General features: G+C 49.6%; 1 protein-coding gene across 1 annotated transcript in view; it reads left to right on the top strand.

Annotated features, from left to right (window-relative positions):
• The window catches only part of LOC139396837 (signal-induced proliferation-associated 1-like protein 1), a gene marked incomplete at both ends in the record, with an annotated part of 76576 nt that overhangs the window by 44097 nt on the left and 16219 nt on the right, over window positions 1-16260 (top strand). The window contains 3 exons of the mRNA XM_071143754.1: window positions 299-583; window positions 1060-1203; window positions 5025-5158. Of these exons, the coding sequence (XP_070999855.1) occupies window positions 299-583; window positions 1060-1203; window positions 5025-5158 (563 nt within the window). The remainder of the gene's footprint in view (window positions 1-298; window positions 584-1059; window positions 1204-5024; window positions 5159-16260) is intronic.

Raw genomic sequence — 16260 nt, 5'->3', positions numbered from 1 at the left:
TCCCTCTTTCTTCCTGTCTCCCTCTCTCTCTCCTCTCTCGTCATCTCTCCCTCTCCCTCTTTCTCTCTCCCTCTCTCCCCCTCTCCCTCTCCCTTCCTCTCGTCCTCTCCCTATCTCCCTCCCTCTCGTCATCTCTCCCTCTCCCTCTTTCTCTCTCCCTCTCTCCCCCTCTCCCTCTCCCTTCCTCTCGTCCTCTCCCTCTCTCTTCCTCTCCCTCTCATCCTCTCCCTCTCTCCCTCTCTCCCTCTCCCTCTCTCCCTCTCCCCCTCTCTTCCTCTCCCTCCCTCTCTCTCTACAGAGGTTGCTCTGAGCTCTACCGTATGCCAGTGGTTGAGTATAAGGGCAGTGGTGAGAGTGGTTCGTTTGACTACAAGTTCCCGTTCCGCAGCAAAGACAACAAGTGGCAGAGAACCTCCAGTAGTCCCCAGCAGTCCCTGACGGCCTCCCCCCAGCCGCACACCCCCAACCGGGCCGTCAGCCTGGGGAGCTCTGGGGGGAAGACTCTGTCTGCTGAACGCCCAGAGAGAAACGCTGCTATACCACGCAGTGTTAGTAGTGATGGACGGCCGCTGGATACCAAGAGGTAGGGGAGAGGAGAAAGGGAGGGAGGGGAGAGGAGAAGGGGAGGGAGGGAGGGGAGGGAGGGAGGGGACAGGAGAAGGGGAGGGGACAGGAGAAGGGGAGGGAAGGAGTGAGGGGAGAGAAGAAGGGCAGGGAGGGAGGGAGGGAGGGAGAGGAGAAGGGGAGGGAGGGGAGGGGAGAGGGAGTGGAGGGAGAGGAGGAGGGAGGGGAATGGAGGAGGGGAGAGAGGGAGAGGAGAGGAGAAAAGTAGGGGAGGGAGGGAGGGAGGAGGGAGGGGAGAGGAGGATGAGTGTGTGGACTTGTGATTTCCGTCAAATAAAATATTGCTGCTTTGTCAACCTTAGATTGCTCCCTTGATGTCAATAAAGTTAGTTTGAATTTGGGAAGAGGGACAAGGTTGAGAGGATTAATGTCTTCTCTCTGTATCTCCTAATTGATTAACGTAATGCTTCTTCTTCTCTGGTAACCCCCCTCCAGAATGTCTCCGGGCAGTGAGAACTATGCCGTAACCTCCTCTCTGGCGCTGGGCCGTTCTCCTCACAACCGATCTTCCCCCTCCAACCTCTCCTGCTCCACTGACACCTCACAGCACTGGAGGACTCAGAAGTCTATGCCTGAGGGGTAAGAGATGGGGAGAGTGTTGGTCACCTGTAGCATGTTGAATATAACCCTTTATGTAAGTGTTAAGGAAGTGGTTGGAAGGTGTTAACACCCGGCAACCACTTAACACCCGGCAACCACTTAACACCCGGCAACCACTTAACACCCTTTTTTTTCTCTCTCTCTCTCTCTCTCTCTCTCTCTCGTTCTTATTTTTATGTAACCTTTATTTAACTAGACAAGTCAGTTAAGAACAAATTCTTATTTAAAATGACAGCCTACCAAAAAGGCAAAAGATCTCCTGCGGGGATGGGGGCCTGGATTAAATGTTTAAAAATAAATAACATAAATATAGGACAAAACACACATCACGACATGAAGAGAGACCTAAAGACAACAACATAGCAAGGCAGCAACACATGACAACACAGCATGGTAGCAACACAACATGACAACACAGCATGGTAGCAACACAACATGACAACACAACATGGTAGCAACACAACATGACAACACAGCATGGTAGCAACACAACATGACAACACAGCATGGTAGCAGCACAACATGACAACACAGCATGGTAGCAGCACAACATGACAACACAGCATGGTAGCAACACAACATGACAACACAGCATGGTAGCAACACAACATGACAACACAGCATGGTAGCAACACAACATGACAACACAGCATGGTAGCAACACAACATGACAACACAGCATGGTAGCAACACAACATGACAACACAGCATGGTAGCAACACAACATGACAACACAGCATGGTAGCAACACAACATGACAACACAGCATGGTAGCAACACAACATGACAACAACATGGTAGCAACACAACATGACAACAACATAGAAAGGCAGCAACACATGACAACACAACATGGTAGCAACACAACATGGTACAAACATTATTGGACACAGACAACAGCACAAAGGCAAGAAGGTAGAGACAACAATACATCACACAAAGCAGCAACAACTGTCAGTAAGAGTGTCCATGACTGAGTCTTTGAATGAAGAGATGGAGATAAAACTGTCCAGCTTGAGTGTTTGTTGCAGCTCGTTCCAGTCGCTAGCTGCAGCGAACTGAAAAGACGAGTGACCCAGGGATGTGTGTGCTTTGGGGACATTTAACAGAATGTGACTGGCAGAACGGGTGTTGTATGTGGAGGATGAGGGCTCCAGTAGATATCTCAGATAGGGGGGAGTGAGGCCTAAGAGGGTTTGATAAATAAGCATCAACCAGTGGGTCTTGCGACGGGTATACAGGGATGACCAGTTTACAGAGGAGTATAGAGTGCAGTGATGTGTCCTATAAGGAGCATTGGTGGCCAATCTGATGGCCGAATGGTAAAGAACATCTAGCCGCTCGAGAGCACCCTTACCTGCCGATCTATAAATGATGTCTCCGTAATCTAGCATGGATAGGATGGTCATCTGAATCAGGGTTAGTTTGACAGCTGGGGTGAAAGAGGAGCGATTACGATAGAGGAAACCAAGTCTAGATTTAACTTTAGCCTGCAGCTTTGATATGTGCTGAGAGAAGGACAGTGCACCATCTAGCCATACTCCCAATTACTTGTATGAGGTGACCTCAAGCTCTAAACCCTCAGAGGTAGTAACAACACCTGTGGGAAGAGGGGCATTCTTCTTACCAAACCACATGACCTTTGTTTTGGAGGTGTTCAGAACAAGGTTAAGGGTAGAGAAAGCTTGTTGGACACTAAGAAAGCTTTGTGATTGAGCATTTAACACAAAATCCTGGGAGGGGCCAGCTGAGCATAAGACTGTATCATCTGCATATAAATGGATGAGAGAGCTTCCTACTGCCTGAGCTATGTTGTTGATGTAAATTGAGAAGAGCGTGGGACCTAGGATTGAGCCTTGGGGTACTCCCTCGGTGACAGGGCAGTGGCTGAGACAGCAGATGTTCTGAGTTTATACACTGCACTCTTTGAGAGAGGTAGTTAGCAAACCAGGCCAAAGACCCCTCAGAGACACCAATACTCCTTAACCGGCCCACAAGAATGGAAAGGTCTACCGTATCAAAAGCTTCGGCCAAGTCAATAAAAATAGCAGCACAACATGGCTTAGAATCAAGGGCAATGGTGACGTCATTGAGGACCTTTAAGGTTGCACTGACACATCCATAACCTGAGCGGACACCAGAGAGAATACAATAGACATCAAGAAAGCCAGTCAGTTGATTATTGACAAGCTTTTGATAAACAGGACAAAATAGAAAGAGGTCTATAACAGTTAGGATCAGCTTGATCTCCCCTTTAAGTAAAGGACACACACACACACACCCACACACACTAACACACACACACCCACACACACTAACAGACACACACACACACACTAACACACACACACACACTATATAGTGTCCTCCATTCCCTATATAGTGCCCTATACCATTAGTGCCCTACACCATTAGTGCCCTATACCATTAGTGCCCTATACCATTAGTGCCCTATACCATTAGTGCCCTATACCATTAGTGCCCTACACCATTAGTGCCCTACACCATTAGTGCCCTATACCATTAGTGCCCTACACCATTAGTACCCTACACCATTAGTGCCCTATACCATTAGTGCCCTACACCATTAGTGCCCTACTAATTAGTGCCCTACTAATTAGTGCCCTACTAATTAGTGCCCTACACCATTAGTGCCCTACACCAGTAGTGCCCTACACCATTAGTGCTCTACACCATTAGTGCCCTACACCATTAGTGCCCTACACCATTAGTGCCCTACACCATTAGTGCCCTATACCATTAGTGCCCTATACCATTAGTGCCCTATACCATTAGTGCCCTACACCATTAGTGCCCTACACCATTAGTGCCCTATACCATTAGTGCCCTATACCATTAGTGCCCTATACCATTAGTGCCCTACACCATTAGTGCCCTGCACCATTAGTGCCCTGCACCATTAGTGCCCTGCACCATTAGTGCCCTACACCATTAGTGCCCTACTAATTAGTGCCCTACACCATTAGTGCCCTACACCATTAGTGCCCTACACCATTAGTGCCCTACACCATTAGTGCCCTATACATTAGTGCCCCACACCATTAGTGCCCCACACCATTAGTGCCCTACACCATTAGTGCCCTACACCATTAGTGCCCTATACCATTAGTGCCCTACACCATTAGTGCCCTACACCATTAGTGCCCTACACCATTAGTGCCCTATACCATTAGTGCCCTATACCATTAGTGCCCTACACCATTAGTGCCCTACACCATTAGTGCCCTATACCATTAGTGCCCTACACCATTAGTGCCCTACACCATTAGTGCCCTACTCCATTAGTGCCCTACTCCATTAGTGCCCTACTCCATTAGTGCCCTACTCCATTAGTGCCCTATACCATTAGTGCCCTATACCATTAGTGCCCTATACCATTAGTGCCCTACACCATTAGTGCCCTACACCATTAGTGCCCTATACCATTAGTCCCCTACACCATTAGTGCCCTACATAGGGAATAGGGTACTATTTGATACATATCCCATGACCCAGTCTGTGCAACGGAGGCAGCTTCCGCCCACAACCCTGCTTTTCAAGTTACTTTCTATTTATTTCCTTCCTTATTTTTCTCTCTACTCCTGCATCTCTATGGCTAACACATGTTGTAGTGGATGGGAAACAGCATGTCTGCTGTTCTGTGGGCGACTTGATGTTCGCAAAATGAAATTAAATGGACTTTCAATGCGCTTGACCACAACTTGCTGTGTTTTTGTGTGGCTGTTTTTCCTTCTCTCTCTGTGTGTGTGTGTGTGTGTGTGTGTGTGTGTTCGTTCTAGGTTCGGAGAACGCAGACAACACTCTCCTTTATCTACGGAGCGGCAGGTGGTGGGAGAAGGAGGGGCTAGCGGCAAGTCCACACCAAATTGGCCGAGAGTAGAGGAAGGGGGTGGGTCCGACAGAGGTTCTACAGGTGAGATTGACCAATGGGAGAGAGGGATTTGATAATTAAGGAAGAAAAGACAGGCTGCAGTAGTTTCCATACTGTCATACCACTTGGGAGTTCTACATGCTGATGTGGATATTGGATCAGTCGATATCAGTGTTTCTCAACTCCAATCCTCCAGCTCCCCTCAACAGCTCTCCCCCCCAACAGCTCTCCCCCCCAACAGCTCTCCCCCCCAACAGCTCTCCCCCCCAACAGCTCTCCCCCCCAACAGCCCCCCCCCCCCCCAACAGCTCTCCCCCCCAACAGCTCTCCCCCCCAACAGCTCTCCCCCCCAACAGCTCTCCCCCCCCAACAGCTCTCCCCACCCAACAACTCTCCCCCCCAACAGCTCCTGTTGTTCTACCTCTGGACAAACGTCCGGGACTACAACAACAGCAACTTGTACTGTTGGGGGTGCTGGAGGACTGGAGTTGGGAAACACTGCCCGATGTAATGCACTATGGGTTATATTATAAAAAACATTATACACTGGGGGAAAGAAAGTAGAACATATTGGTGTAGTTCCCTATCACCAGTCCTCAGAGTTGGTGCATGTGAGATGTTGAGTAGTTTAAAGTCATTTATAAACTGGTTGGTTCGAGCCCTGAATGTTGATTGGCTGAAAGCCGTGGTATATCGGGTATGACAAAACAATATTTTTGTACTTTTCTAATTATGTTGTTAACAGGTTTATAATCGCAATAAGGCACCTCCGGGGTTTGTGGTATATGGCCAATATAGCACGGCTAAGGACTGTTGCATCGTTCCTGAGAACAGCTCTTAGCCGTGCTATATTAGCCACATACCACACCTCCTTGGGCCTTACTGTTAAAACATACACCTACTCCTATATGAACATAGACCTATCTAGAGACACCTACTCCTATATGAACATAGACCTATCTAGATACACCTACTCCTATATGAACATAGACCTATCTAGATGCACCTATGAACATAGACCTATCTAGATACACCTACTCCTATATGAACACAGACCTATCTAGATACACCTACTCCTATATGAACATAGACCTATCTAGATAAACCTATAGACATAGACCTATCTAGGTACACCTACTCCTATATGAACACAGACCTATCTAGATACACCTATGAACATAGACCTATCTAGATACACCTATGAACATAGACCTATCTAGATACACCTATGAACATAGACCTATCTAGATACACCTACTCCTATATGAACATAGACCTATCTAGAGACACCTACTCCTATATGAACACAGACCTATCTAGATACACCTATGAACATAGACCTATCTAGATACACCTACTCCTATATGAACATAGACCTATCTAGAGACACCTACTCCTATATGAACATAGACCTATCTAGATACACCTATGAACATAGACCTATCTAGATACACCTATGAACATAGACCTATCTAGATACACCTATGAACATAGACCTATCTAGATACACCTACTCCTATATGAACATAGACCTATCTAGAGACACCTACTCCTATATGAACACAGACCTATCTAGATACACCTATGAACATAGACCTATCTAGATACACCTATGAACATAGACCTATCTAGATACACCTACTCCTATATGAACATAGACCTATCTAGAGACACCTACTCCTATATGAACATAGACCTATCTAGATACACCTATGAACATAGACCTATCTAGATACACCTACTCCTATATGAACATAGACCTATCTAGAGACACCTACTCCTATATGAACATAGACCTATCTAGATACACCTATGAACATAGACCTATCTAGATACACCTACTCCTATATGAACATAGACCTATCTAGAGACACCTACTCCTATATGAACATAGACCTATCTAGATACACCTATGAACATAGACCTATCTAGATACACCTATGAACATAGACCTATCTAGATACACCTACTCCTATATGAACATAGACCTATCTAGAGACACCTACTCCTATATGAACATAGACCTATCTAGATACACCTATGAACATAGACCTATCTAGATACACCTACTCCTATATGAACATAGACCTATCTAGAGACACCTACTCCTATATGAACATAGACCTATCTAGATACACCTACGGTCTGCATCCGTTTATATATTAGTGTGGTTTCCTATCAGTCATCTCAGAGAAATGCCCTTTAAGATGAAATATGTCTGGTACCTTAAATACAAACATTTCACTACTGCTAACTGCTGTATAAATGTCAAAATGACTGTGTTCATCTCTGACTGCAGTGTGATCGTCCATCCGTCAGTGTGGTAGTTTGCCTTGTCGTGTTAAAACAGTGTGTGGGAAGAACACGGATGTTAAATTGCCTCTGTCGCATTTAGCGTGTACCTGCTGGTACGTTACATTTGAAGTGGAGCTTCAGCCCAGAACAGAGGCAAGTAAAACCTCCCACTCAGAGAGAGAGAGAATCCCCTGCTCTCTACCACATATTATAGAGAGTGTGTGTGTGTGTGTGTGTGTGTGTGTGTGTGTGTGTGTGTGTGTGTGTGTGTGTGTGTGTGTGTGTGTGTGTGTGTGTGTGTGTGTGTGTGTGTGTGTGTGTGTGTGTGTGTGTGTGTGTGTGTGTGTGTGTGTGTGTGTGTGTGTGTGTGTACACCTGCAGCTTTCACTGCCAGTAGTACTCTCCCATGGCTCTTTCTGTATGAAACAGCTGTTGGCTTTGATGACACTGACAGCCCCACTCTTCCTGTCCCCCCCCCTCATACACCCCAACACACACATACCCCCCCCCCCCCCTCATAAACCCCAACACACACATACCCCCCCCCTCATAAACCCCAACACACCCCCCCCCCCTCATAAACCCCAACACACACATACCCCCCCTCATAAACCCCAACACACACATACCCCCCCCTCATAAACCCCAACACACACATACCCCCCCTCATAAACCCCAACACACACATACCCCCCCCCCATAAACCCCAACACACACATACCCCCCCCCCCATAAACCCCAACACACACATACCCCCCCTCATACACCCCAACACACACATACCCCCCCTCCCCCCTCATACGCCCCAACACACACATACCCCCCCCCTCATAAACCCCAACACACACATACCCCCCCCCCCCCCTCATAAACCCCAACACACACATACCCCCCCTCATAAACCCCAACACACACATACCCCCCCTCATAAACCCCAACACACACATACCCCCCCTCATACACCCCAACACACCCCCCCCCCCCCCTCATACACCCCAACACACCCCCCCCCCCTCATACACCCCAACACACACATACCCCCCCCCCCCTCATACACCCCAACACACACATTACCCCCCCCTCATACACCCCAACACACACATTAACCCACCCATACACCCCAACACACACATTACCCCCCCCCCTCATACACCCCAACACACACATTACCCCCCCCCCCTCATACACCCCAACACACACTTACCCCCCCCCCCCCCCTCATACACCCCAACACACACTTACCCCCCCCCCCCCCCTCATACACCCCAACACACACATACCCCCCCCCCCCTCATACACCCCAACACACACATACCCCCTCCTCATACACCCCAACACACACATACCCCCTCCCCCACTCATACATCCCAACACATACCCCCCCCCCCCCCTCATACACCCCAACACACACACGTTTAAAAGCCACAGGTACTGTTAAAGAACCATTTTGAATGTCTCTTCGGCAATATAAAATCAGAACAACCTAGAACATATCTACCTCTCTCGGGTTCCTTCATATCCAGCTAGGGCTGCTGTTATATCCAGCTAGGGCTGTTGTTATAGCCGGCTAGGGCTGTTGTTATAGCCGGCTAGGGCTGTTATATCCGGCCAGGGCTGTTATATCCGGCCAGGGCTGTTATATCCAGCTAGGGCTGTTGTTATATCCGGCTAGGGCTGTTGTTATATCCGGCTAGGGCTGTTGTTATATCCGGCTAGGGCTGTTGTTATATCCGGCTAGGGCTGTTGTTATAGCCGGCTAGGGCTGTTGTTATATACGGCTAGGGCTGTTGTTATATACGGCTAGGGCTGTTGTTATATACGGCTAGGGCTGTTGTTATATACGGCTAGGGCTGTTGTTATATCCGGCTAGGGCTGTTGTTATATCCGGCTAGGGCTGTTGTTATATCCGGCTAGGGCTGTTGTTATAGCCGGCTAGGGCTGTTGTTATAGCCGGCTAGGGCTGTTGTTATATCCGGCTAGGGCTGTTGTTATATCCGGCTAGGGCTGTTGTTATAGCCGGCTAGGGCTGTTGTTATAGCCGGCTAGGGCTGTTGTTATAGCCGGCTAGGGCTGTTGTTATATACGGCTAGGGCTGTTGTTATATACGGCTAGGGCTGTTGTTATATACGGCTAGGGCTGTTGTTATATCCGGCTAGGGCTGTTGTTATATCCGGCTAGGGCTGTTGTTATATCCGGCTAGGGCTGTTGTTATATCCGGCTAGGGCTGTTGTTTTATTCGGCTAAGGCTGTTGTTATATCCGGCTAAGGCTGTTGTTATATCCGGCTAAGGCTGTTGTTATATCCGGCTAAGGCTGTTGTTATATCCGGCTAAGGCTGTTGTTATATCCGGCTAGGGCTGTTGTTATATATAGCTAGGGCTGTTGTTATATCCAGCTAGGGCTGTTGTTATATACAGCTAGGGTTGTTGTTATATACAGCTAGGGCTGTTGTTATATATAGCTAGGGCTGTTGTTATATCCAGCTAGGGCTGTTGTTATATCCAGCTAGGGCTGTTGTTATATATAGCTAGGGCTGTTGTTATATCCAGCCAGGGCTGTTGTTATATCCGGCCAGGGCTGTTGTTATATCCGGCTAGGGCTGTTGTTATATCCAGCTAGGGCTGTTGTTATATCCAGCTAGGGCTGTTGTTATATCCAGCTAGGGCTGTTGTTATATCCAGCTAGGGCTGTTGTTATATCCAGCTAGGGCTGTTGTTATATCCAGCTAGGGCTGTTGTTATATATAGCTAGGGCTGTTGTTATATCCAGCTAGGGCTGTTGTTATATCCAGCTAGGGCTGTTGTTATATCCAGCTAGGGCTGTTGTTATATCCAGCTAGGGCTGTTGTTATATCCGGCTAGGGCTGCTGTTATATCCGGCTAGGGCTGCTGTTATATCCAGCTAGGGCTGTTGTTATATCCAGCTAGGGCTGTTGTTATATCCAGCTAGGGCTGTTGTTATATCCAGCTAGGGCTGTTGTTATATCCAGCTAGGGCTGTTGTTATATATAGCTAGGGCTGTTGTTATATCCAGCTAGGGCTGTTGTTATATCCAGCTAGGGCTGTTGTTATATACAGCTAGGGTTGTTGTTATATATAGCTAGGGCTGTTGTTATATATAGCTAGGGCTGTTGTTATATCCAGCTAGGGCTGTTGTTATATCCAGCTAGGGCTGTTGTTATATCCAGCTAGGGCTGTTGTTATATATAGCTAGGGCTGTTGTTATATCCAGCTAGGGCTGTTGTTATATCCAGCTAGGGCTGTTGTTATATCCAGCTAGGGCTGTTGTTATATCCAGCTAGGGCTGTTGTTATATCCAGCTAGGGCTGTTGTTATATCCAGCTAGGGCTGTTGTTATATCCAGCTAGGGCTGTTGTTATATATAGCTAGGGCTGTTGTTATATCCAGCTAGGGCTGTTGTTATATCCAGCTAGGGCTGTTGTTATATCCAGCTAGGGCTGTTGTTATATCCGGCTAGGGCTGCTGTTATATCCGGCTAGGGCTGTTGTTATATCCAGCTAGGGCTGTTGTTATATCCAGCCAGGGCTGTTGTTATATATAGCTAGGGCTGTTGTTATATCCAGCTAGGGCTGTTGTTTTATCCAGCTAGGGCTGTTGTTATATCCGGCTAGGGCTGTTGTTATATCCGGCTAGGGCTGTTATATCCGGCTAGGGCTGTTATATCCAGCTAGGGCTGCTGTTATATCCGGCTAGGGCTGTTATATCCAGCTAGGGCTGTTGTTATATCCAGCCAGGGCTGTTGTTATATCCAGCCAGGGCTGTTGTTATATCCAGCCAGGGCTGTTGTTGTATCCAGCCAGGGCTGTTATATCCGGCCAGGGCTGTTGTTATATCCGGCCAGGGCTGTTGTTATATCCAGCCAGGGCTGTTATTATATCCAGCCAGGGCTGTTGTTATATCCAGCCAGGGCTGTTGTTATATCCAGCCAGGGCTGTTGTTATATCCTGCTAGGGCTGTTATATCCAGCCAGGGCTGTTGTTATATCCGGCCAGGGCTGTTGTTATATCCAGCCAGGGCTGTTGTTATATCCAGCCAGGGCTGTTGTTATATCCGGCCAGGGCTGTTGTTATATCCAGCCAGGGCTGTTGTTATATCCGGCTAGGGCTGTTGTTATATCCGGCTAGGGCTGTTGTTATATCCGGCCAGGGCTGTTGTTATATCCAGCCAGGGCTGTTGTTGTATCCAGCCAGGGCTGTTGTTGTATCCAGCCAGGGCTGTTATATCCAGCCAGGGCTGTTGTTATATCCAGCCAGGGCTGTTGTTGTATCCAGCCAGGGCTGTTGTTATATCCAGCCAGGGCTGTTGTTATATCCGGCCAGGGCTGTTGTTATATCCAGCCAGGGCTGTTATTATATCCAGCCAGGGCTGTTGTTATATCCAGCCAGGGCTGTTGTTATATCCTGCTAGGGCTGTTATATCCAGCCAGGGCTGTTGTTATATCCAGCCAGGGCTGTTGTTATATCCGGCCAGGGCTGTTGTTATATCCAGCCAGGGCTGTTGTTGTATCCAGCCAGGGCTGTTGTTATTTCCAGCCAGGGCTGTTGTTATATCCAGCCAGGGCTGTTGTTATATCCGGCTAGGGCTGTTATATCCAGCTAGGGCTGCTGTTATATCCGGCTAGGGCTGTTATATCCAGCTAGGGCTGTTGTTATATCCAGCCAGGGCTGTTGTTATATCCAGCCAGGGCTGTTGTTATATCCGGCCAGGGCTGTTGTTATATCCGGCCAGGGCTGTTGTTATATCCGGCCAGGGCTGTTGTTATATCCGGCCAGGGCTGTTGTTTTATCCAGCCAGGGCTGTTATATCCAGCCAGGGCTGTTGTTATATCCAGCCAGGGCTGTTATATCCGGCTAGGGCTGTTGTTATATCCGGCCAGGGCTGTTGTTATATCCGGCCAGGGCTGTTGTTATATCCAGCCAGGGCTGTTGTTATATCCAGCCAGGGCTGTTGTTATATCCAGCCAGGGCTGTTGTTATATCCAGCCAGGGCTGTTGTTATATCCAGCCAGGGCTGTTGTTATATCCAGCCAGGGCTGTTGTTATATCCAGCCAGGGCTGTTGTTATATCCAGCCAGGGCTGTTGTTATATCCAGCCAGGGCTGTTGTTATATCCAGCCAGGGCTGTTGTTATATCCAGCCAGGGCTGTTGTTATATCCTGCTAGGGCTGTTGTTATATACGGCCAGGGCTGTTGTTATATACGGCCAGGGCTGTTGTTATATCCTGCTAGGGCTGTTGTTATATACGGCCAGGGCTGTTGTTGTGACAGTGTTACCACCACACCAGGGCTGTTGTTGTGACAGTGTTACCACCACACCAGGGCTGTTGTTGTGACAGTGTTACCACCACACCAGGGCTGTTGTTGTGACAGTGTTACCACCACACCAGGGCTGTTGTTGTGACAGTGTTACCACCACACCAGGGCTGTTGTTGTGACAGTGTTACCACCACACCAGGGCTGTTGTTGTGACAGTGTTACCACCACACCAGGGCTGTTGTTGTGACAGTGTTACCACCACACCAGGGCTGTTGTTGTGACAGTGTTACCACCACACCAGGGCTGTTGTTGTGACAGTGTTACCACCACACCAGGGCTGTTGTTGTGACAGTGTTACCACCACACCAGGGCTGTTGTTGTGACAGTGTTACCACCACACCAGGGCTGTTGTTGTGACAGTGTTACCACCACACCAGGGCTGTTGTTGTGACAGTGTTACCACCACACCAGGGCTGTTGTTGTGACAGTGTTACCACCACACCAGGGCTGTTGTTGTGACAGTGTTACCACCACACCAGGGCTGTTGTTGTGACAGTGTTACCACCACACCAGGGCTGTTGTTGTGACAGTGTTACCACCACACCAGGGCTGTTGTTGTGACAGTGTTACCACCACACCGGGGCTGTTGTTGTGACAGTGTTACCACCACACCGGGGCTGTTGTTGTGACAGTGTTACCACCACACCGGGGCTGTTGTTGTGACAGTGTTACCACCACACCGGGGCTGTTGTTGTGACAGTGTTACCACCACACCGGGGCTGTTGTTGTGACAGTGTTACCACCACACCGGGGCTGTTGTTGTGACAGTGTTACCACCACACCGGGGCTGTTGTTGTGACAGTGTTACCACCACACCGGGGCTGTTGTTGTGACAGTGTTACCACCACACCGGGGCTGTTGTTGTGACAGTGTTACCACCACACCGGGGCTGTTGTTGTGACAGTGTTACCACCACACCGGGGCTGTTGTTGTGACAGTGTTACCACCACACCAGGGCTGTTGTTGTGACAGTGTTACCACCACACCAGGGCTGTTGTTGTGACAGTGTTACCACCACACCAGGGCTGTTGTTGTGACAGTGTTACCACCACACCAGGGCTGTTGTTGTGACAGTGTTACCACCACACCAGGGCTGTTGTTGTGACAGTGTTACCACCACACCAGGGCTGTTGTTGTGACAGTGTTACCACCACACCAGGGCTGTTGTTGTGACAGTGTTACCACCACACCAGGGCTGTTGTTGTGACAGTGTTACCACCACACCAGGGCTGTTGTTGTGACAGTGTTACCACCACACCAGGGCTGTTGTTGTGACAGTGTTACCACCACACCAGGGCTGTTGTTGTGACAGTGTTACCACCACACCAGGGCTGTTGTTGTGACAGTGTTACCACCACACCAGGGCTGTTGTTGTGACAGTGTTACCACCACACCAGGGCTGTTGTTGTGACAGTGTTACCACCACACCGGGGCTGTTGTTGTGACAGTGTTACCACCACACCGGGGCTGTTGTTGTGACAGTGTTACCACCACACCGGGGCTGTTGTTGTGACAGTGTTACCACCACACCGGGGCTGTTGTTGTGACAGTGTTACCACCACACCGGGGCTGTTGTTGTGACAGTGTTACCACCACACCGGGGCTGTTGTTGTGACAGTGTTACCACCACACCGGGGCTGTTGTTGTGACAGTGTTACCACCACACCGGGGCTGTTGTTGTGACAGTGTTACCACCACACCGGGGCTGTTGTTGTGACAGTGTTACCACCACACCGGGGCTGTTGTTGTGACAGTGTTACCACCACACCGGGGCTGTTGTTGTGACAGTGTTACCACCACACCGGGGCTGTTGTTGTGACAGTGTTACCACCACACCGGGGCTGTTGTTGTGACAGTGTTACCACCACACCGGGGCTGTTGTTGTGACAGTGTTACCACCACACCGGGGCTGTTGTTGTGACAGTGTTACCACCACACCGGGGCTGTTGTTGTGACAGTGTTACCACCACACCGGGGCTGTTGTTGTGACAGTGTTACCACCACACCGGGGCTGTTGTTGTGACAGTGTTACCACCACACCGGGGCTGTTGTTGTGACAGTGTTACCACCACACCGGGGCTGTTGTTGTGACAGTGTTACCACCACACCGGGGCTGTTGTTGTGACAGTGTTACCACCACACCGGGGCTGTTGTTGTGACAGTGTTACCACCACACCGGGGCTGTTGTTGTGACAGTGTTACCACCACACCGGGGCTGTTGTTGTGACAGTGTTACCACCACACCGGGGCTGTTGTTGTGACAGTGTTACCACCACACCGGGGCTGTTGTTGTGACAGTGTTACCACCACACCGGGGCTGTTGTTGTGACAGTGTTACCACCACACCGGGGCTGTTGTTGTGACAGTGTTACCACCACACCGGGGCTGTTGTTGTGACAGTGTTACCACCACACCGGGGCTGTTGTTGTGACAGTGTTACCACCACACCGGGGCTGTTGTTGTGACAGTGTTACCACCACACCGGGGCTGTTGTTGTGACAGTGTTACCACCACACCGGGGCTGTTGTTGTGACAGTGTTACCACCACACCGGGGCTGTTGTTGTGACAGTGTTACCACCACACCGGGGCTGTTGTTGTGACAGTGTTACCACCACACCGGGGCTGTTGTTGTGACAGTGTTACCACCACACCGGGGCTGTTGTTGTGACAGTGTTACCACCACACCGGGGCTGTTGTTGTGACAGTGTTACCACCACACCGGGGCTGTTGTTGTGACAGTGTTACCACCACACCGGGGCTGTTGTTGTGACAGTGTTACCACCACACCGGGGCTGTTGTTGTGACAGTGTTAACACCACACCGGGGCTGTTGTTGTGACAGTGTTACCACCACACCGGGGCTGTTGTTGTGACAGTGTTACCACCACACCGGGGCTGTTGTTGTGACAGTGTTACCACCACACCGGGGCTGTTGTTGTGACAGTGTTAACACCACACCGGGGCTGTTGTTGTGACAGTGTTAACACCACACCGGGGCTGTTGTTGTGACAGTGTTACCACCACACCGGGGCTGTTGTTGTGACAGTGTTACCACCACACCGGGGCTGTTGTTGTGACAGTGTTACCACCACACCGGGGCTGTTGTTGTGACAGTGTTACCACCACACCGGGGCTGTTGTTGTGACAGTGTTACCACCACACCGGGGCTGTTGTTGTGACAGTGTTACCACCACACCGGGGCTGTTGTTGTGACAGTGTTACCACCACACCGGGGCTGTTGTTGTGACAGTGTTACCACCACACCGGGGCTGTTGTTGTGACAGTGTTACCACCACACCGGGGCTGTTGTTGTGACAGTGTTACCACCACACCGGGGCTGTTGTTGTGACAGTGTTACCACCACACCGGGGCTGTTGTTGTGACAGTGTTACCACCACACCGGGGCTGTTGTTGTGACAGTGTTACCACCACACCGGGGCTGTTGTTGTGACAGTGTTACCACCACACCGGGGCTGTTGTTGTGACAGTGTTACCACCACACCGGGGCTGTTGTT

The sequence above is a fragment of the Oncorhynchus clarkii genome, unplaced genomic scaffold, assembly GCF_045791955.1.
Source record: "Oncorhynchus clarkii lewisi isolate Uvic-CL-2024 unplaced genomic scaffold, UVic_Ocla_1.0 unplaced_contig_6551_pilon_pilon, whole genome shotgun sequence".
Taxonomy (NCBI): Eukaryota; Metazoa; Chordata; class Actinopteri; order Salmoniformes; family Salmonidae; genus Oncorhynchus; species Oncorhynchus clarkii.
The sequence above is the reverse complement of the archived record's forward strand: the minus strand, read 5'-3'. Positions and strand labels throughout refer to the sequence as shown.